Below are 23,818 nucleotides of genomic sequence, written 5' to 3'. Positions count from 1 at the left end.
CCACCACTTCTTAATATACCTAATGTGTAATTATGTGTACAGGGCTTCTACCAGCCGTTCAAGGGTTGCCTGAAGGGTCTCCTGATGAATGGGCAGCGCGTGACGGACGTGTCGTACCGCGTCAACTCCCTCCGCTGTACCGACACCGTCGAGGAGGGCGTCTACTTCGGCGCCTCCAACAACATGCAGAGCAACTATTTGAAGGTAATATATTCATGTCATACCACTTAATCACGTAGAAATAATCTTAGAATTGCTTATTTAGTAAACACTGTCATCGGTAGTTGGTCGGACCCACCTTCCCTTACCTAGATTGGTATAAAAGATATCTTACAAAAATATTCTCTGATTCTAAGCTAACCAAAAATCCCCTAAAAATTTGAACCAAATCAGTTTAGTCGTTCTTGAATTGATTTGTTGCTACTCAGACATATTCGATAAAATGCTTATAATTATTAAGTATAGCGATAAACACTTGGGTTTCCATCATTTTAAAAAGCCATCTCCCTGATATTTTTAGAACGAGATTCAATGCCTTTACCTGCCAGTATTTACGCTCAAGTAAGAGTTATCTCGCAACAAACTCGCCTGTTACATCAATTCTTTTTTTCCTATCGCAGCTCTTAGAGAACTTCAAAGTAGGAGATGAGGTGTCGATCTCCATGGAGATCCGTCCCCGCAACAGCACGGGACTGTTGCTGAGCGTGCACGGCAAGCGCGACTACCTCGTGCTCGAGCTGCTCGAGAACGAAGTCGTCGCCAACGTCGAGAACGGCCACGGACCCTTCCGTGCCAGCTACTCGCTCGGGAACAAGTTCGCGCTCTGCGATGGCAACTGGCACAAGATACACGGTAAAGCCTATCATCATCATCTTTCGTCATCATTACCTCCGCTCGTGTCGGATTGCCGTCCCATCAGGCTATGAGAGTGAAGGAATAGTGAGTGCACATATGTCCTGCGCAGTTTGCTAATCTCCTTACATGAGAACAGTCGCCGTAGCCGATAATCGGCTAAAAGGACAATCATCATGATCATCTTCAGAGCCTTTTTCCCAACTATGTTGGGGTTGGCTTCCAGTCTAACTCGATGCAGCTGAGTACCAGCGTTTTACAAGAAGCGACTGCGACTACCTGACCTCCTCAACCCAGTTACTCATTACCCCTTGGTTAGACTGGTGTCAGACTTACTGGCTTCTGACTACCCGTAACGAGTGCGAAGGATGCTCAATGACACGGTAACATCTATGATAGTCTGATTAATGTCCACCACATGAGTCTATGATACTATCATCATCATCTCCCGAGCCCAGTTTCCAACTATGTGGGTGTCAGCTTACTGTCTGACCGGATGTAGCTGACTGTCGAAGATGTCACCACGAGCGCATGGTTTATTAACACCAGATAAGTAGGTCTAGTAGGGTAGTCTTACAGTAGTCGGAATTCTCCATTGTTGTCGATTTTCAAAAGGTACCTAGTCTTGATTTGGTATCATGCTTTCTTTAGCAACTGAAGAATGGAGGTCCTTTAGATTTACTTATGTATTATGTATGTATTAGCTACTCTATCGTTGACCTCGTCTATCATTATGTATAGGTAAATAAAACACATTGGCATTCACTTTAATTTTCATATTGATCTCATAGATAAGATAATAAAACAAACAGCACTCATTTTGTACATTTATTTATTTGATTTTCTTTGTAATAATAAGCATTTATCTGTTTGCAGTGGTGAAGTCTCTGTACGTAGTATCGGTGGGCGTCGACGGGCACTTCTCTAAGCCGGGTCTGGGCGCGTACGCTTCCACCGACACTCGGTCGTCTCTGTACATCGGCGGGCACGAGAAGCCGTTACACCGGGTGCGCGGAGTTCGCTCTCGTCGCGGCTTCACCGGCTGCATCAAGAACATTGTCATCGGAGAGTCGCCCGTCAAGATACCTCTCACCGCCGCCGGCAGGAACACCCACATCGGTGTCTGTCCTGTAGATTAAACATCCACTTAATACGAGTAGCTCATGAAGCTTGCATTGTGTAATCTTGAACCAAATAAATATGTTTATGTATTATGAAGTCGTATATCTATAATCATAAAGGAAATAGGCAAATAATCGGACTTTTGAATGTTATTTGTAAAATCAGTAATATAAATGTTTAGGTGAAAGTGTATGTCCATTTTTTGTAACTAGTCTTCATTGACCCCAAGTGCCTTTTATACGTTGTAAATCTGTCTTCCATACACATTATAAAATATCAGATCTGAATATAAATCATACAAACCAATATATCAGCTTTTTTCTTGCCATTCCCCTTCCTCTTGTTGTAGCTTCCGAAGTCGAGTCTGCCATCGCTGACCGTAGAACTGCACCCTTGAATGCAGAACCTAAACACAAAACATTCAGCGTGTTAATACCCACTACTAGTATAGTCTTATCTTACATATTGTAGCTCTCGAGGTACAGATTCAATTCGGAATGGTCAAATAAATTCCTGTCGATGATTTAAACTACTGGGTGCGTGAAGTACATTCCTTCAGGACGTGGACAAATAATAAGTGCCTATTCAGATAGATATTAATTTTGAAAATGACCGTGATGACCAAAAAAGAGATGGATAGATTGACATTCCTTTGAATTTGTTATAAAATTATGAGGTTGATTACTTACAAGCTTAGCATGTGAACCTTAGACCAGGTTTAGTTTTACGTAAGCCTTGCCTTTAAGTTTACGAGTCACTGTTCTGAAGGTAGTGCGTAGCTGATGTCGCCCAGGGACAGATTTGGGCAGGTCAGCTAAATGTAAGTTAAAAAACTTAATGAAACAGTACCTCAAGACGAATGCTGAACAACGGTGGCTAAACGTGTGGTGTATTGAAAAACGCTACAGTTGCTTCAATCAGATTGGTATTCTAGTTGAAGCGATCGTAGAATTTCAAATCAATCTTCTGCAAAATATGACCTTAGGGATTGTTCACACCAAACGTATTGTCCGCCGCTGACTGTGAGTATACTCACTGTCTGCCCCAGTGTGAACGTTGACTCAATCTGCAGTACGCGTTCTCACCAAGCCGACAATAGGCTATAGCGTACGATGCGCTACATGTGTGAACAAAAGAATAAGCTCGTGTAGGTTCACACTAGATGCGTACGCTGAGCGGCTGACTATTCTACACATAAAAGAGCTCAGTATGTGAAGTTGCTCGTAATATTTTATAAACGATCTCTGAGATCACTTCATGGTTCCCATACGATAAAACTAGCGTAATTAATTTTTTACTTGTTTTACTGATATTTCAATTAAATGATGCTCATTCAGATAGTTGCCATTTGCGAAGCTGTAGAGGAAGACGAAAATAATAAAAAGACGAGATTGTAGGTACATCCCTTAAATTTGAAGAGATGTTTTCTTGGTCAATTTCATACTTTATATTTCGAATATAGACTTTATCCAAATAAGTTCAAGAAATATTTTCGTATGACAGTAAAAACATTCGATGAGTTACTATCTTTAATACGTATAAGTTTATATAAAAGGGACACTAATTATCGACGTGCTGTACCGAGGCGCGGCAGTGCGCGCGCGGCGGAGCGGCGCTATTCGGCAACTGTGTCCGCGTAGCCAATCCGCCAATCGCGTAGTAAAATCATCGGCCACTGAGAGTCAGCGACAACAAACAACGTAATAGCGTATAGTCGGTTCGGTGTGAACGACAATTTCAATATATATGGAAAAGCAATAAACTGCGTAACGCGCGCTCACAGTCAGCGGCCGACAATACGTTTGGTCTGAACGATGCCTTAGTACGTTTGAAGAAGACATATTTCTTCACGTTAACTGCATCTTCCTGCCTTCAGCTGGTGATAAGTAGTTTAAAACATGAGACCCTGTACAGCCAAGTGGATAGAATTAAGAACTATCCCATGTGGCCCTTCAGGGTACACGTTGAAAACTTTTGAGTATAGCATATCTTCAGGTAGTCTTCGGTTCATCTGCCTGCATGTATATATAACATAGTAGGTTCGTACGGTAGCTATACGTGAAGGAAAGACACACATTGAAAAAAACTACAAAATCTTCAATCAGAGTGCCATTCAACAGTTTAGACTACAGGTATCAAAAAACACACACGATAACGCGGAGATATATTCACGTTCACTGCATCTTCCCGCCTTCGGCTGATGATTAGTAGTTTAAAACATGAGACCCTGTACAGCCAAGTGGATAGAATTAACAACTAGCCATGTAGGTATGGCAATACAGGGTACACGTTGAAAACCATTGAGTAAGTAGCACATCTCCAGGTAGTCTTCGGTTCATCTGCCTACATGTATATAATATAGTAAGGTACGTACACCGAAGATTGAATACAGACAGTATAAATAATTTAGCTGGCTAGCTGGCGTAACGATGTCCAAAACATGGCTCCTGTGGAATACGGATATATGACACATTTTTGGTACCTACACCCGGACTTCTACAGGTACCACGTTAGGGACACTTTCTTGGCAGTTCAGCTGTAAAATTACACGGGAATATTGTACAGGCATAAATATGTAATACATGATGTAGTACAGCAAATATTATAACTAACAAATGTCGTACAAAAGTTAAAACAAATATCCTATACAAAATCAAACATGCAGAGTTTCTTCATGTCATGAACTCTATTAGTATTATTACAAACAATTGACACGTGTCTAAAGGCTACTACACCCAGTGCCGTGTACCTGGCGGCATACAAAGCCGCCGGCTTTGCCGGCTTATCGGCATCAGTTCCTTCACTCACTAGCGTTCTATGTGACTGTCACAACCGGAATGATGCTTGACGGCTTTGTGCGGCTTGTATTGCCGGCGACATAGCCGCTCAGCATGAACCCGGCGGCGTTGCCGCCGGCATGTGTTTAGTAGCCTTTATAAAAAAAATCATACGGTGCTACTGAGGATATATCTCCGATAGAAATAGACACTGGAAATTTATAACTACATACTCTTAATTGATGGTTCCTTAATCTTCACGTTAACTGCATCTTCCCGCCTCCAGCTGGTGATTAGTAGTTTAAAACATGAGACCCTGTACAGCCAAGTGGATAGAATTAACAACTAGCCATGTAGGTATGGCAATACAGGGTACACGTTGAAAACCATTGAGTAAGTAGCATATCATCAGGTAGTCTTCGGTTCATCTACCTGCATGTATATAAAGTATACAAAAAGTGACAAAAAGTATAAAATAGATTTAGCTGCTCGCCGCTCTTGTTGACGTAATGATGTCCAAAACATAGTTCCTGTGGAATACGGATATATGACACAGTTGTGGTACCTATAAACCCGGTCTTCTACAGGAACCACGTTAGGGACACTTTTTCTTGGCAGTTCAGCTGTAAAACCACACGGAAATATTGTTCAGGTATAATTATATAATACATACAGTCGTACAGCAAATATTATAAGTAACAAATGTCGTGCAAAAGTTACATCAAGTATCCTTTATGTAATAAACTCTGATGGTGTTATACAAACAATTGACACGTCTTGAATAAAAAAATATGGTCGGAATATCTGTAAGCGACCTCTGTTAGTCGTTTGGTTTCTTAAGTTGTTCTTGCATAGTAGATCTGCAACGTAGAAGATATAAATGAGTGTAAAAAAATAGCAGAATTTTTAATTTTTGCATAGTATTACGATATCATAAATACTCTCCACAAGAAAATATAAATCAACTGTAAAAACATTTGGCAGGAGAAGTCAGTCGGATAGTATCGCTACGTTGTTCACAAGTATTACAATAGATGTCGCAACCTTGTGACACTCGACAGATGTCGCTTTCAAGTTTGGTATCTTATTTTTACAGAAATTTAGAGTCCTCTACTGTTTGTACTTTATTTTATGCCGGTCTGTCGCCATGTATACTCTATTGTGGGTCTGTGACTTCCCTGCTTGTCAAATGTAAAGATTTTTCTAGCAATTCTATGGAACTTAATGCCATAGAAACAGATAATGAACTCTTTGATGTTAAAGGCTACTTCTTTTATGGTAGGTATTTTGCTTTGCGAACATGTTAGATGATTCACTCCCAGGACAGCATGATATATGTATACAACTAATTTGTATAACGCTTCATGTTTAAAAATTGCTGAAGCCGTTAGTAATCTTGTACATAAAATACTTGTTACTCTGATCTCGCCTCTAACGTAGCTCTAAACTATGTTTGTTGTAACTTTTATTTTTCTTTAAAGGTCGAGACGTTTATAGATTTCGCTAAACAGTTGTTTTTCATTTCATTTCTTTGCGTTTGTACAAGTTGCACTAGACCCGCTGTTTTTGTAAGACTGAACCGATTTGGTTGAAATTTCGGGGGTACCTATGTAGATAGCTGATACCCTGGATTAACACATAGGCAGTTTTTTACACAACACAACACACGACGCAGCGAAGCCGCGGACGGATGCGAGTAGGGAAATAAAACAAATAACACTCATTTTGTACATTTATTTATTTGATTTTCCTTGTAATAATAAGCGTTTATCTGTTTGTAGTGGTGAAGTCTCTGTACGTAGTATCGGTGGGCGTCGACGGGCACTTCTCTACGGCTTAGAGAGAGCCTGGGCGCGTACGCTTCCACCGACACTCGGTCGTCTCTGTACATCGGCGGGCACGAGAAGCCGTTACACCGGGTGCGCGGAGTTCGCTCTCGTCGCGGCTTCACCGGCTGCATCAAGAACATTGTCATCGGAGAGTCGCCCGTCAAGATACCTCTCACCGCCGCCGGCAGGAACACCCATATCGGTGTCTGTCCTGTAGATTAAATATCCACTTAATACGAGTAGCTAATGAAGCTTACAATTGTTTAATAAATATGTTTATGTATTATAAAGTTGTATTGTATCTAAAGTCATAAAGGAAATTTCGAGAATTGAATATTTCGGGAATTGAACCCGAGACCTCGTGCACAGCTGTCGCACTTGCGACAACTAGACCAACGAGGCAATCAAATTACTTATTCATTAATTATTATTCAAGATATTTAAACTACTGGGTGGGTGAAGTATATGCTTTCAGTAGTTTTAGTACCTAAGAGCATATACGGAAAAAATATTAATTTTGAAAATGAGCGTGGTGACCAAAGAAAAGATGAATAGATTAACTAGATTGTTAAATAAATTATTAGATAGGCTTTTTTTTACGTCATGTAAATATGTACATAAATGCAGTACTATGTATAAACAAAGCAAAAATAAAGTTAATTTATAATGAATTTAAATGATATAGAAATAATACGTGGTGATATATCTTAGATAGATTATTAATTTCTTTTGAATTTGTAATAACATTATTAGGTTGATTACCTGTCAGCTTAGCACGTGATCCAAAGGCCAGTTATAGTTTCACGTAAACCTCGTTAAGGTTTCGAAGCCACCGTTGAAGGAGCTGGCGAGTAGCCGATGTCGCCCAGTGACAGACTTGCGCAGGTCAGCAACGGTAGGTATACCTTCATGTACCTAAGGAAGACATACATTGGAAAATTCTACAATAGCTTAGATACACGTTCTGTTGTCTAGCAAAAAACTTACCACGCGATAACAAGGAGATATATTTCTTCACGTTAACTGCATCTTCCCGCCTTCACCTGATGATTGGTAGTTTAAAACATGAGACCTGTACAGCCAAGTGGATAGAATTAAGAACTATCCCACGTGGCCCTTCAGGGTACACGTTGAAAACTTTTGAGTATAGCATATCTTCAGGTAGTCTTCGATTCATCCACCTACATGTATATAAAATAGTAGGTTCATACGGTAGCTATACGTGAAGGGAAGACACACATTGAAAAAATTTTCAAAATCTTCAATCAGAGTGCCATTATTTAATGCAAAATAAGACTTCAACAGTTTAGACTACAGGTATCAAAAAACTCACGCGATAACGCGGAGATATATTCACGTTCACTGCATCTTCCCGCCTTCAGCTGATGATAAGTAGTTTAAAACATGAGACCCTGTACAGCCAAGTGGATAGAATTAACAACTAGCCCGGTATGGCAGTACAGGGTACACGTTGAAAACTATTGTGACACAGGTTTTCATTGAAATACCTACATCAGACACCAGTCTCTCACACAGGTGGAATCTAGGATACGACATAGATTGTTTTATTTTAAGTATTTTTAAGGCACCAACTGTGTAGAGAAAATAAACGAAAACGAATTTATTGAGTAAGTAGCACATCTTCAGGTAGTCCTCGGTTCATCTGCCTACATGTATATAACATAGTAAGGTACGTACACCGAAGATTGAATACAGACAGTATAAATAATTTAGCTGCTCGCCGCGCTCGCTGGCGTAACGATGTCCAAAACATGGCTCCTGTGGAATACGGATATATGACACATTTTTGGTACCTACACCCGGACTTCTACAGGTACCACGTTAGGGACACTTTTTCTTGGCAGTTCAGCTGTAAAATTACACGGGAATATTGTACAGGCATAAATATGTAATACATGATGTAGTACAGCAAATATTATAATTAACAAATGTCGTACAAAAGTTGAAACAAATATCCTATACAAAATCAAACATGCAGAGTTTCTTCATGTCATGAACTCTATTAGTATTATTACAAACAATTGACACGTGTCTAAAGGCTACTACACCCAGTGCCGTGTACCTGGCGGCATACAAAGCCGCCGGCTTTGCCGGCTTATCGGCATCAGTTCCTTCACTCACTAGCGTTCTATGTGACTGTCACAACCGGAATGATGCTTGACGGCTCTGTGCGGCTTGTATTGCCGGCGGCATAGCCGCTCAGCATGAACACGGCGGCGTTGCCGCCGGCATGTTTTTAGTAGCCTTTATAAAAAAAAACATACGGTGCTACTGAGGATATATCTCCAATAGAAATAGACACTGGAAATTTATAACTACATACTATTAATTGATGGTTTCTTAATCTTCACGTTAACTGCATCTTCCCGCCTCCAGCTGATGATTAGTAGTTTAAAACATGAGACCCTGTACAGCCAAGTGGATAGAATTAACAACTAGCCATGTAGGTATGGCAATACAGGGTACACGTTGAAAACCATTGAGTAAGTAGCACATCTTCAGGTAGTCTTCGGTTCATCTGCCTGCATGTATATAAAGTATACAAAAAGTGACAAAAAGTATAAAATAGATTTAGCTGCTCGCCGCTCTTGTTGACGTAACGATGTCCAAAACATGGTTCCTGTGGAATACGGATATATGACACAGTTGTGGTACCTATAAACCCGGTCTTCTACAGGAACCACGTTAGGGACACTTTTTCTTGGCAGTTCAGCTGTAAAATCACACGGAAATATTTTACAGGTATATGTAATTATATAATACATACAGTCGTACAGCAAATATTATAAGTAACAAATGTCGTGCAAAAGTTAAATCAAGTATCCTTTCTGTAATAAACTCTAATGGTGTTATACAAACAATTGACACGTCTTAAATAAAAAAATATGGTCGGAATATCTGTAAGCGACCTCTGTAGTTGTTTGGTTTCTTAAGTTGTTCTTCCATAGTAGATCTGCAACACAGAATATATAAATGAGTGTAAAAAAATAGCAAAAATTTTAATTTTTGCATAGTATTACGATATCATAAATACACTCCACAAGAAAATATAAATCAACTGTAAAAACCAGTTACGCTCAACAGGTGGTGTTCACAAGTATTACAATAGATGTCGCTAGCAACCTTGTGACACTCAACAGATGTCGCTTTCAAGTTTGGTATCTTATTTTTACAGAAATTTAGGGTCCACTACTGTTTGTACTTTATTTTATGCCGGTCTGTCGCCATGTATACTCTATTGTGGGTCTGTGACTTCCCTGCTTGTCAAATGTAAAGATTTTTCTAGCAATTCTATGGAACTTAATGCCATAGAAATAGATAATGAACTCTTTGATGTTAAAGGCTACTTCTTTTATGGTAGGTATTCTGCTTTGCGAACATGTTAGATGATTCACTCCCAGGACAGCATGATATATGTATACAACTAATTTGTATAACGCTTCATGTTTAAAAATGGCTGAAGCCGTTAGTAATCTTATACATAAAATACATTGATCTCGCCTCTAACGCAACTCTAAACTATGTTTGTTGTAACTTATTTTTCTTTAAAGGTCGAGACGTTCATAGATTTCGCTAAACAGTTGTTTTTCATTTCATTTCTTTGCTTTTGTACAAGTTGCACTAGAACCACTGTTTTTGTAAGACTGAACCGATTTGGTTGAAATTTCGTAGGTACCTATGTAGATAGCTGATACCCTGGATTAACACATAGGCAGCTTTTTTACACAGCACAACACACGACGCGGCGAAGCCGCGGACGGAAGCGAGTAGGTAAATAAAACAAATAACACTCATTTGGTACATTTATTTGTTTGCAGTGGTGAAGTCTCTGTACGTAGTATCGGTGGGCGTCGACGGGCACTTCTCTAAGCCGGGTCTGGGCGCGTACGCTTCCACCGACACTCGGTCGTCTCTGTACATCGGCGGGCACGAGAAGCCGTTACACCGGGTGCGCGGAGTTCGCTCTCGTCGCGGCTTCACCGGCTGCATCAAGAACATTGTCATCGGAGAGTCGCCCGTCAAGATACCTCTCACCGCCGCCGGCAGGAACACCCACATCGGTGTCTGTCCTGTAGATTAAACATCCACTTAATACGAGTAGCTAATGAAGCTTACAATTGTTTAATAAATATGTTTATCTTCTACTATATAAAAATAAGTCCGGTTTTCCTCCCTGACGCTATAACTCCAGAACGCACGAACCGATTTCCACGGTTTTGCATTCGTTGGAAAGGTCTCGGGCTCCGTGAGGTTTATAGTAAAGAAAATTCAGGAATAATCAGGAATAATTCAACAGAAAAGTGGGTAAATCGTTTTTCACATACAGCGCCATCTCTGATACATAGCATGTACTACAAACCAATATCCAACACTTCAAGTAGATGGCGCCGAGTGTTTGACAGCTACTCATTGTCTCTGCTCAGTTAATTTCATTCAAGCTCAGTGTAAATTATGTGGATCGTGCATTTGAGGTTAAATTCAACACTCTGTCCATTGTCCAAAATGCCTAGACAACGACGTGCGAGCATCGGCCGCCGCACAAGACACAAGAAACTAGGGTCGCAGAAGACAGAAGGAGTTAGATAGTAACCTGTATGGGCATCATGGTAATGCGTGCGTGCTGGGGTGCGGACGACTGAGAGCTGCGTTGGTCGAGTACTAGGCGCGCAGAAGACGGTAGGAACTCGGAAAACGAATCTGGTGGCGAAACGGAGATCGCCGGGTCTGCTAGTGTATTATAAAGTTGTATTGTATCTAAAGTCAGAAAGGAAATTTCGAGAATTGAATATTTCGGGAATTGAACCCGAGACCTCGTGCACAGCTGTCGCACTTGCGACAACTAGACCAACGAGGCAATCAAATTACTTATTAATTAATTATTATTCAAGATATTTAAACTACTGGGTGGGTGAAGTATATGCTTTCAGTAGTTTTAGTACCTAAGAGCATATACGGAAAAAATATTAATTTTGAAAATGAGCGTGGTGACCAAAGAAAAGATGAATAGATTAACTAGATTGTTAAATAAATTATTAGATAGATTATTAATTTCTTTTGAATTTGTAATAACATTATTAGGTTGATTACCTGTCAGCTTAGCACGTGATCCAAAGGCCAGTTTTAGTTTCACGTAGACCTCGTTTAGGTTCCGGAGCCACCGTTGAAGGAGCTGGCGAGTAGCCGATGTCGCCCAGTGACAGACTTGCGCAGGTCAGCAACGGTAAGTATACCGTCATGTACCTAAGGAAGACACACATTGGAAAATTCTACAATAGCTTAGATACACGTTCTGTTGTCTAGCAAAAAACTTACCACGCGATAACAAGGAGATATATTTCTTCACGTTAACTGCATCTTCCCGCCATCAACTGATGATTAGTAGTTTAAAACGTGAGACCTGTACAGCCGGGTGGATAGTCTTAAGAACTATCCCACATGGCCCTACAGGGTACACGTTGAAAACTTTTGAGTACGTAGCATATCTTCGGTTCATCTACCTGTATAATATATTTTATATAACATAGTAGGTGCATACACAGTACATTGAATACAGAAAGTTTAAAAAATAGATTAAGCTGCTCGCCGCTTTCGTTGTCGTAACGATGTTCATAACATGGGGCCTGTGGAATACGGATATATGACTCATTTTCTGGTACGTACATACCCGGATTTCTACAGGGACCACGTTGGGAACACTTTTTCTTTACAATTCTGCTTTAAAATTACATGGAAATATTGTATAGGTATACATAGTACATAAATTCGTTGAAATACATAGCAAATATTATATATAAGTGACACTAACAATGGTAAAACAAATATCCCAAATAAGTTTCCTGATGTCATGAAGTCTTGGGTTATTACAAACAATTGAAACGTGTTTACTAAAAAATTGTATTCGAAGTTATATATTAAAAACACCATTATCATACACATATAGGTTTACACTTATTTGACAGCTTGAGCAAGTTAAGTATTAGATATTATAATAAAGGGTCAAGAAAAAATCACATCATAATCTTATATTTAAACACACTGTTATCAAAAAGGTATTCTATGGGAAAATTGTTCGTATAGGATAGAATATCGTTTATTTGCTTGAAAAATGGTTACATATATAAGTCTTAAAATACTATTACGCGTCGCTCGCAGTACGGCCATTGACGCCTTAAACTATATCGGTAGCATAGCGCCCATTGGCGCCCCTTATATTCCTGGATAACTACAGGGTAAACTTCACGAGAACTAGAAGTGCCACAATGTATAAGGTATACCTGCAACCAGAAACAGCTAATTAAATCATCTGGCCTGCCATACATAAGAGTAACATGCAAAAATGTACATAGAACCAATTATAGACTAAAAATAGCATCTGTCTTCCGGCGAATGATGTTTTGCAGTTGATAACATGTTGCCTATAGGACCGGTGGGATTATCATATTGCTAATACGGTACCGGTATTACAGGGTAAATGTTAAAAACCATATCAGAAGAAGAATTTCGCCGTGGCAGTGTATCTTCAGTCTTTCTTAAGCTAAATTGCTGTTTAACTACAAATAATCAAACATGCAAGTCATATAATAATGAAAAGTGATCCTTTTATGTTGCAGCCAAGTCGCCGTCGCAGCCAACGGAACGAAATAGTCGACCAATCAGACAACTAGCCTTTTGACTGAACAACGCCATTCAATCACACGTTCGATTGGTTGGCTATTTCAACCAGTCGGCAGTAGCAACTGACAGCAAATAAAATTCAAGTTGCATATAAAAAGCATTTATTTTTAACCTGCGGACCAACACATCTGCACATTATGTATAGTTATCGGCACGGATAATGAGCTCTCGGCGGAAGAGTGGGGACTGCTTTGCGCACTGTACACTTATGGCAGTAAAACAATAAATTACTTCTGCGCAGGTGAAGGTCAGGACTCAATATCCTTGCCGAATGATTATACGATAATATTTAAAGATATAGTAAAGCCGTTGTGATGGAGCCTCCAGTCGATGGATTGTGGTTTAAAGCGGGAAGCCTGTTCCGTCGGAGGGATAATTCATTGGGGGAACCCCATACCGACGACAACAGGGTACCCGCTGAAAACCAAAGCGAGTTGCTGCACGATATCTTCGGTGTAGCCTAAAGAACACGTTTTAAATAAAAACATAACAGAAGTTGTCAATATTTACAAACGGTTGACGTTGAGCAGAATTTTATACAGAAAAGAAGAACCATGAACATCTTAAAACAATTATTGCTTCTCTCTGACGAGCTCATAGGTAAGATAATTAGGTAGGTACACTAGAACTGAAGTCGATGAGAACATCCAAGAAACAAAATGAGTGTGATTATTGGTATATCGAGGATTGACGAACCAAGCCATAGGTATTTGTGGAAGCCGTCGCATCGCTGTTCACAATGTAGGAACCTGAAGCGATATGGTCATATCTTTGACTTAATATACACCTGTATGACTTTTAAAGGGACCACATCGCGAACGGTCCACAACCGCAGGCCTGAAGACCTGTAAAGACCAGATTTACTGAAATATTCAATTGCTAAGAAAGATAGCACATATACATAGGTAATCACAGTATGTTGTAGGTAATATCAGTTGCCTATCTTAATTAAAATATGTTATAGTTATTCAATCTTACCGAACCCCTTTGATGTGAAGACAAAATTATTTATAACATGGAACCTGTGCAGCCAAAGCCATTTATATCTGCATCAAATAACCTTCGGATGTACAGGGACCACATCACAATAGTCCGTTATTCTTCATAATGCTCTGAGTACTAGTCTGATTGAAAGATAACATTATAATGTAAGTGATACTTGCGCTTTCATACCAGCGGATTAAGCTCACGCATAGCTAAACCTATACGCGCGTCACATTCCGAAAAATCTGCAGCTCAGTTGAAACGCCTCTGAGAATCCGCTAGTGTGAAAGCGTTGACAAGGTTTATAAACAGTTATACAATATAATTTATCGTACCCAGCAATAGGACGATAAAGAGGCTGGTGATAATGATATAGAACTGAAAGAACCGATTACCAACATAAGACAAGCACAAAGTTTAAACAAGAACGATGATGTCGCTGCTCGTGCTGATTTCGTTAATAACAGGGAGCCTGTACCTCCAAGTCCAATTTTTACAAGTCCATTGGAACTCGGAGATACAGGGTGCATGTTAATAACCAGGTAGAAAGACGAAGAACTTCTCTCGTCTATCTGTCGAATTAAAGAAGATTAGGAACATGTATAGAACACCACTACGTTACTGGAAGTAAAGATAACAATTTATTTGATTAGTTAAAAGCACATTTTTTATCTTTTAACAAAAGACCATCCCAAAAAAAACGTACGGTAGACTGCACATCAGTGGTAACTGTCATGCACCTTAACTCAATAGCAATAAGTACGATTTTCCTATAAAACTGTTACCACTGACCTGAAGTTGACTGTACCTACTTAGAACTCACCGCTAACCAAGAAGTTTCGGACCGATGTACAAAAAGGTCCAGCGACTGCTCGATGTAAGGCCGTTTATAATATGGAACCAGTACATCCGAGTACATAATATAGTGTTGCTAATGTCCTCCGGAAGTACAGGGTCCACACGACAAACTAGCTGTTCTTCGATGGGAGTCACAAGGGTGTCATCTTGGCTATCCACTCTTATCTAGTAGTGTGCGTTTATTGGTCATAATATATGTTTATAGATTCAGTAAAGCCTGCTGATGTTATAAAATCCTGTGATGGAGCCTCCAGTCGATGGATTGTGGTATAAAACGGGAAGCCTGTTCCGTCGGAGGGATAATTCATTGGGGGAACCCCATACCGACGACAACAGGGTACCCGCTGAAAACCAAAGCGAGTTGCTGCACATTATCTTCAGTGTAACCTAAAAACCAAATTTAAATTTAAAAAAATCGACAATATTTACAAGCAGTTGATGTAAAATAGATACATTTTATACAAAAAGGAAGAATACCAACCTCTAAAAACAATTAGTGAATTTCTGTTGGGAGTCAGGAGGGTGTCATCTTGGCTATCCACTCTTATAATCTTGTAATGTGCATTTATTTGTCATAGGGTTGGTACGTCTGCGTTAGCTGTCTTGCCTGAAATATATTAATTGATTAGTGCACGGAAATGTCTATGGAAAATCAATAGAATTCTGCTTACCTGATTCCGGTTAGGGATTATCGTAAGTGTGAATTTAATTTATAACAACAGCTGTAAATAACATTATTTATTGTGTAAATTAACCTTTCACATTTACACTTTCCCTCTTATTAATAAACACTGATAAAAGTTACACCAAGGAATAAGAGAGGAATAACCATTCCTTTTTTATAAAACATCAATATCAAAAATGTATATTTAAAACAAAATATCGTCATCGAATACTATCTGCTTAGCAAAAGGGCTAGGCAGGTGATGATTACATATAAATCACATGTAGGTATAGTTATCGGCACGGATAATGAGCTCTCGGCGGAAGAGTGGGGCTCGCTTTGCGCACTGTACACTTATGGCAATAAATCACTTCTGCGCAGGTGAAGGTCAGGGCTCAATATCCTTGCCGATGACTATACCGTTCTTTAAAACAGTTTTTTTTTTTCTTATTAAAAACGAGCATAAATATACATCAATATCAAAAATAACTTTTCTTTGTAAAAACTTCTAAAAATATTAAGTCAAAATTGTATATATTTTCCAAAATATATTTTCAATCACAGTCTGCGCGCAGCATTATCAGAGCGTAGTTAATCTAAGTACATATAAATATATTATACAAAAACAAATAAAACTGGTAATTAATGGCCGATACTTGAAAACGTGTTTCTACTCATGATTATAAACAATTCTTTCCCCTTTTTTTTATATCTTAATCACCATAGCAAACAATACAGATGACCCGTCTGAACCTGAAATTACTTGTAAGGCACAAGTAATTTCAGTGTTCAAGTATCGATGGTGAATTACCAGCCAATTAATTTTATACAATTCGTCAAAAAGCCAAAACTTGGCCAGGAGTCGTGTATTTAAGTAATCACTTGTATGGTACACAAGACCCCTATTATATCAACTATTCATCAAAAATATAAACAGTGTAAATATAAAAAATATTACGATGGTAAGCACCATTAAACTACAACGATAACCGAAGTTTTTCAGTTGTCAAATAATCGATTTTCATTGATCAAACTTGTAAATTTTTCGCACGTAAGTAGCTTAAGTAATTATATAACTTATATATTTAAGAATTCATAACCCCTTCGTAGGTCGCTTATGGTAATTTCTTAAAACATTTTACAATTACAGAAGTTGCTTACGTATTTTTACGGAAGTAAGTCGCGGTTATAGTTAAATGGTGCAACTCACCCTTTACTTATGTCTAAGTGTAAAAACCTTTATAAAAATACTTATTAACCCGTAGGTACCTAATATAGAACGAATATCGGGCTTATCATTTCTTGAATTAAAGTACATTTTGACCCATTTAGTCTATGCCATTAAAATCATATTCCATAGAGTCCATGGAATATGTTTTTTTTTCAAGTTTGTTTATAGGTACATACAACTATTATTTATAAGAATAGTCAAATAAATACAATTTAGAACGTAATTAATAATGTTACACAAAGAACGTTGTCGACAGAAGAACAATAGAAATTAACGTTTTATAACTTCAATGTACAATCAAAAGGTTCGGGCTCTATAACAAAACCAATATAAAGTCGAGAAGATCAAACCTACGGATAATAATAGATAACAAAAGAAGTAATTCCCTAATCAAATTCATAAATAAAAATATAAATGAAAAATACATTGGTAAGTATAGTTACAGCTTCTGTAATAGGTACGTACTTATATTATGTTTTGTCCTTTTCCGCATACTTTATAACTTAGTTTTCTTGGTTTCGTAGTCACGCAGGAAATTTTCCATTTTCTTCTTAATGTTTCATTATTTTTGTAACTTGTTTAGAATTTGTTATAAACATAGTTTATTTGGCTTCTGTATCACGAGGCCTTCTGCCTCCTCCTCCGAACCTTTTTCCCAAACTATGTTGGGGTCGGCTTCCAGTCTAACCGGGTGTACCTGAGTACCAGTGCTTTACAAGGAGCGACTGCCCTATCTGACATCCTTAACCCAGTTACCCGGGCAACCCAATACCCCTTGGTTAGACTGGTGTCAGACTGGCTTCTGACTACCCGTAACGACTGTCAAGGATGTTTAATGACAGCCGACGACAGACGAGGCCTTCTGCCTGATTCCTTTTTTTTGCGTTATTTTAAAGGTGTTGTATATAGTTTGTTGGTATGTTTAGTTTAGATGTCGCGAATTGCTGTGAACAAATAAGACACGATGATAAAGCTATATAAATACATAATAAGTAACATCGAGTGTCAAATGTTTATTTAGAAGCTATTAATATTTACCTGAGGCACTCATTTGTTTAGATATTACTTTCATGTGTTTAGGTCTTGTTTTTAACGACGTCAATAATCATCAAAGGACCCCTCCCGCTGTGGCTTAGCAGCGGTGAGGGAGTGTCAGATTCTTACTGACCAAAAACTGTCGTGTTCCGTCGTAGGCCTTTTATGTACCAGGGCCGCGGTAACTGTTTCGAACAATCCCGCAGCCCAAGGTCTGCACCTTGGCCCTGTTGGGCCCCGCTGACGTGTTTAGGCCTGACTTCCATTTGCTTAGGCAAGCATTCCTAAAAACAAGAAAAAATTAAGTAGGTACGAAAAAACATCTGTAAAAAACGATACGGCTGTTTGTTACTACGAACGCACCTCCCATTAACTCAATGTATTCAAATAGCAGTTGATACCCAGCACGTCCATTGGTACTTCGTTTCCATTCAATGATTGTCAGTTCGGGTCCCTGTCTAAAAAAATACCAACCAAATTACCTTTATGAAATAAAACCAATATTACCAGCGCTTAAGCAAGGCCGGCTTGCTTAAATGCTGGTAATTCTACACCACTGTTCACTAAATACAATAAATTCTAACCATCTTTCTGTATCTGTATATAACTATATATTTTATTTATATACAATGATTTGATGATACTTCGCGGCAATTGTTTTTAATGAACAGTGGTATAAACCGGAGCCACGAAAGATTGGATATTAAGCGTATCAACTTAGCAATGCCAATTGTGTATGTACTTTGTCTTTTGTGCCTTTAAACTTGGTGCGCCATGGTGTTACATAACCTGCCTCAATAAATACGATAAAAATAAACAAAAATAAACGCTTAGAAATATAACAACAGTGCCTTTGAGATAGAATTCCAGGAAACTACAATATGTCTGTACCTAATCTGAAGATTCATCGCACAGAATTCTAGCTGAATGATAATAGATTCGCAGAGCAGTTTTCAATAAAATTAACCTGAAACATAAAACAATCCCTCGCATAAATATTAAAGTTTTAGTTCCAAGTCTCTAAAAATTAATTGCAATTACGGTTATGTAGAGGGATGCGTGTGCTCGATAATCAATTAGTTTTTGGCACAAATGATACGCAATGATAAGGTACTAAGTATGGTAGGTATATATACTACATATTTCATTCAGAGTAGGTACATCACTACATAGTATAAAACAAAGTCGCTTTTTGTCCCTATGTCCCTTTGTCGAAAATTTTTAAAACTACGCAACCGATTTTCATGCGGTTTTTTTTAATAGATAGAGTGATTAAAGAGGAAGGTTTATATGTATAATAACATACATTAAATAGTAGGGAAATACTGTTATCCCGTGCGAAGCCGGAGCGGGTCGCTAGTTAAGTATAAAACGTTCATACATTTACCCTGATAGTCGTAACCCTCAAACGAAATAAACAGTTTTGGAACATCAATATGCAATGACATTTCGACAGCAATACCAACATATTTTACAATTTACAAAGAATTTATCATTTTAACGAATTTTACGCTTATTTATTTTGGTTATTTTATGTGGTTTTAGTGATAATTTCTCAAGAAATCGAAATAATCTTAGCATTGATTCGTCGTATTCGACACCTGTAGATCTCTCTGTAATACAAAACAAGTTCATGTTAGATAGATACCTGAATTAAGAGATTAATTGTGTGTAGAATAAATTGTTTTCTTTCTTTCTTATTACCAAGGGACTTACCGCTATAAAACACTTATTTACCGTACCTTCTTACAAATTATTTACTATTTTTCAATCGTCAAAGCAACATTTTATTTACTGAAATATATATACATATTTACATGACGTAAAAATAAACTTATTTATATTATTTACTTACCAAAGTATTTTTCATATAGGCTACTTACCAATAATTTTTAATGTACATACTTACCAAATATTTATTACTTACCAACTTATTTTTTAATAAACCTATTACCAATAATTTTAGACAAACTGGACCAATAGTTTTAGAAAAACTGGATACTTACTTTCTTTGTAAATACCTTTAATTACCCAATAGCCATTGCAAGTAAAACAAACAAATACAAACTGGAAAAGAGTTGATAAAGAAGTCCAATATTTTAATGCTTTATTGGGAAGCTCCTTAACGATCAATCAAGTGAACAACTTGGGTTTTTAGACTTTTTTATTAAATTTGACTTTTGGGTTTAGACTTTTAGGCAATAATGCGACCCATGTTTATAAAATCTGAAACAAAATGCGCATTTTAAAAATCGATATCGAATGGTATTTTATAACAAATTCCATACTTTTTAGTCTTACCAAGCCTTTATTTGAGAAGACCATGAAACTGCCACTTATTACGTCACAATTTCCTCTGCGAAGTCGACAAAGAACGGTCTTCGTATATGATGCTTAGGCGCTGACCTGGAGTAGCTGACTGCCGCAGGACACTCGCCAACCGAAAACAAAAAATGTGCCATCAGAGATGACAGGAATGGAACACTACCTCTTGCAAGAAAATGCACTTGAACTAATAGTATACCTTAGCCGCTTGTCACCTCATTACCAAATAACCTCTTTACAACACAATGACGCATCTTGTACCTGCAATGCTTTCAAGACACGGCATCATGTTCTAATTTACCTGCGTTACCAGAGGTGCAAGCGCGCCACATTACCTTCCATATCTAAAAACAGTTTTGCAAATAGAACCAAAACAGATTTTTAAATATTGGCCTATTTACGTTCGGTGCATTTTCTTGCAAGTAGGCCAGAATAAACATCCGAAGGCAGTGCTACATTCACCTTTAGAATTGGTAGTTATTAGCTTGGTCTTCATTCTTGAGTAATGCGCAAAATTTCCTTCCAGATGAGTATGATAATACTTTCGTCCATTACATTCGATTACTTTTCTCCTCTTCGCCAGTTTGGATCTACTCTAGCGGCCACTGCATTGGCACAACTAGCTTAATGAAAGATAAGTGCATGTGACTTTCAAGTGTGTCGGAAAGATGCGCCCACATACTCTTTTGACAGCTGGATCCGCCTCTGATCTTTGCTAATCTACTTTCATCATCTTCCGTAGAATACCTGTAAATACTTTAAAACAAACGACACACAAAAATATTCAAAAAAATGCAAATTTCTCTGAAAAAGACAAATAAAATATCGTACAACAAAACAAGGTACGAAGTAAATTTAAAACCATCAAAAGAACAACAAAGATTGCTTATCATAACAATATCCTAACGGTAAGCAGTTAGAACCTACAACATTGTTTTAGGCACAGAAATACACATAAATTTTCCACTAAGTCGTCACGCCGTCTTCTCTTCCCGCGATGTTATGGGTGCAGAGATCAACGCAAATAGTCTACAATTATTTGGGGCATAATACTTCGGAACAGCTCGTAGGTATTTTTTGAAGTATGCATGAATTTGTTGACTATTTGCATCAACCTTCACTACCACACTGTGAGATGCCACGGGATACCTATGTTTTTTACATACAAATAAAAAAGTACGAGAATTAGGTAAATTACAAGTTAGTGTACACACACAGTAAGTAAATGCGCATTCAATATAAATAAGTAAACTGTAAAAGATACATCCGTCGAGATTTCGTTCCTCTCCCATCTCTTCTCTTCCCGCGATGAATACAGGTGTCGAGGCCAACGTGAATGTTCAACAATTCGTTATAATAAGTTTTTTCGGCCGGCCAGGCAGGTCAAACTAAAACAAAATTGTGGAACATTCATGTAGAACCTCAATCACCACGGTATCTGGTGCAGCAGCTATCTTAACTAAGTGAAATATATTTACATCTCTGTCAAGGAAGACACAACATATACATACATAGTTAACGATTCAAGAGACAATTATTTCGAAACAATCAAAAAAATTGTACACCAAAAAATCTTCACTATGACACACATTGAACACACATGGTCAAAAAGCCTTTAAGTAACGTCATGGATCTTCAAAGCAGTATTGTCCCCAGGCCGCGGAACTCTTTTTGATACATACAAATTAAGACTTCGTGAGTGCCTTTTTTGCGACAAATCGGACAAACTTAATGCGTGAAATTTGTTCCTCGTCCCAAGGATTGGAAGGTAATGCTTCTTCGTAGTGCACATGATACGTAATCTTCTCTTCCCACGATGAATATAGGTGTCGAGGCCAACGTGAATGTTCAACAATTCGTTATAATAAGTTTTTTCGGCCGGCCAGGCAGGTCAAACTAAAACAAAATTGTGGAACATTCATGTAGAACCTCAATCACCACGGTATCTGGTGCAGCAGCTATCTTATCTAAGTGAAATATATTTCGATCTCTGTCAAAGAAGACACAACATATACATACATAGTTAACGATTCAAGAGAAAATTATTTTGTAACAATCAAAAAAATTGTACATACCTAAAAATCTTCACTACGACACACATTGAACACACATGGTCAAAAAGTCTTTAAGTAACATTATGGATCTTCAAAGCGGTATTGTTCCCTGGCCGCGGAACTCTTTTTGATACATACAAATTAAGACTTTGTGAGTGCCTTTTTTGCGACGAATCCGACAAACTTTTAATGCGTAAACTCATTATGCCCCCCCGTACATACATGTCGGACAGAAATAACAATGATAGATAATAATATTCTTAATGCGAATATCGACTTGTCCGACAAATTTATTGAGTTAAATAGTCCGACAAGAAAATTAGAAAAACTATTACTAATGGAAGAAGTTTATTCTTTCTAGTAATATAACTTTATTAAACATTTACAAAAAATAAAACTTTTATGTACGAAGAGGGAAAGAGACGTCATATCGACAATTTTAGGAATCAAGCATTCAAAAACGAAAATTTGTCGGACTCATCGCAAAAAAGGCACTCACAAAGTCTTACATTTGTGTAGGTTTGTTCGCCGGACTGGAGATTACAGGGATTCGTAGGTAATGCTTCTTCGTAGTGCACATGATTCGTAATCTTCTCTTCCCACGATGAATACAGGTGTCGAGGCCAACGTGAATGTTCAACAATTCGTTATAATAAGTTTTTTCGGCCGGCCAGGCAGGTCAAACTAAAACAAAATTGTGGAACATTCATGTAGAACCTCAATCACCACGGTATCTGGTGCAGCAGCTATCTTAACTAAGTGAAATATAGTTTGATCTCTATAATACATACATAGTTAACGATTCAAGAGACAATTATTTCGTAACAATCAAAAAAATTGTACACCAAAAAATCTTCACTATGACACACATTGAACACACATGGTCAAAAGGCTTTAAGTAACATCATGGACCTTCAAAGCGGTATTGTTCCCTGGCCGCGGAACAAATTTCTTTTTGATACATACAAATTAAGACTTTGTGAGTGCCTTTTTTGCGACAAATCTGACAAACTTTTAATGCGTAAAAATTGTTCCTCGGCCTAAGGATTGGTAGATAATGCTTCTTCGTAGTGCACATGACACGTAATCTTCTCTTCCCACGATGAATACAGGTGTCGAGGCCAACGTGAATGTTCAACAATTCGTTATAATAAGTTTTTTCGGCCGGCCAGGCAGGTCAAACTAAAACAAAATTGTGGAACATTCATGTAGAACCTCAATCACCACGGTATCTGGTGCAGCAGCTATCTTAACTTAGTGAAATATATTTTCATCTCTGTCAAGGAACTTTTAACCTTTTGAACGCCAATGTCGGCTATAGCCGACATGAGCAAGCGTGCCCTGTGCGCCAACGACGGCTATACTCGACAAAAAACAGGTCGCAGAAAAAT

The 23,818-nt window shown here is 38.2% G+C and overlaps 1 protein-coding gene and 3 long non-coding RNA genes across 5 annotated transcripts in view; 1 reads left to right on the top strand and 3 right to left on the bottom strand.

Moving 5' to 3' along the window:
• LOC110379473 (laminin subunit alpha) overlaps positions 1-2,280 on the top strand; it is a 48,730-nt gene extending 46,450 nt beyond the window's left edge. Inside the window, exons 61-63 of the mRNA XM_049847413.2 lie at positions 43-204; positions 621-852; positions 1,729-2,280. Coding sequence (XP_049703370.2) covers positions 43-204; positions 621-852; positions 1,729-1,991 — 657 coding nt within the window. The 3' untranslated portion in view covers positions 1,992-2,280. The remainder of the gene's footprint in view (positions 1-42; positions 205-620; positions 853-1,728) is intronic.
• Positions 1,667-7,970, bottom strand: LOC126056055 (uncharacterized). Of its 2 annotated transcripts, XR_010277329.1 has the most exons (3): positions 7,914-7,970; positions 2,278-2,380; positions 1,667-1,980 (listed from the first exon to the last, which is right to left on the bottom strand). It is a non-coding gene; the product is annotated as an uncharacterized LOC126056055 (long non-coding RNA). The 2 variants fall into 2 exon arrangements; XR_007511807.2 differs by lacking the exon at positions 7,914-7,970 and having other exon boundaries at positions 2,278-2,538.
• Positions 7,971-10,392: 2,422 nt separating this feature from the next.
• On the bottom strand, positions 10,393-12,011 carry LOC110379462 (uncharacterized). The gene is made up of 3 exons (XR_010277295.1): positions 11,915-12,011; positions 11,690-11,842; positions 10,393-10,671 (listed from the first exon to the last, which is right to left on the bottom strand). It is a non-coding gene; the product is annotated as an uncharacterized LOC110379462 (long non-coding RNA).
• A 5,533-nt stretch (positions 12,012-17,544) lies between these two features.
• Positions 17,545-20,010, bottom strand: LOC110379466 (uncharacterized). The gene is made up of 3 exons (XR_010277249.1): positions 18,412-20,010; positions 18,052-18,332; positions 17,545-17,957 (listed from the first exon to the last, which is right to left on the bottom strand). It is a non-coding gene; the product is annotated as an uncharacterized LOC110379466 (long non-coding RNA).
• Between the last annotated feature and the right edge of the window lie 3,808 nt (positions 20,011-23,818).

This window comes from Helicoverpa armigera, chromosome 1 (genome assembly GCF_030705265.1).
Source record: "Helicoverpa armigera isolate CAAS_96S chromosome 1, ASM3070526v1, whole genome shotgun sequence".
NCBI classification, from domain to species: Eukaryota; Metazoa; Arthropoda; class Insecta; order Lepidoptera; family Noctuidae; genus Helicoverpa; species Helicoverpa armigera.
Note: the sequence above shows the minus strand (reverse complement) of the source record. Positions and strands in the feature narration are given on the sequence as shown.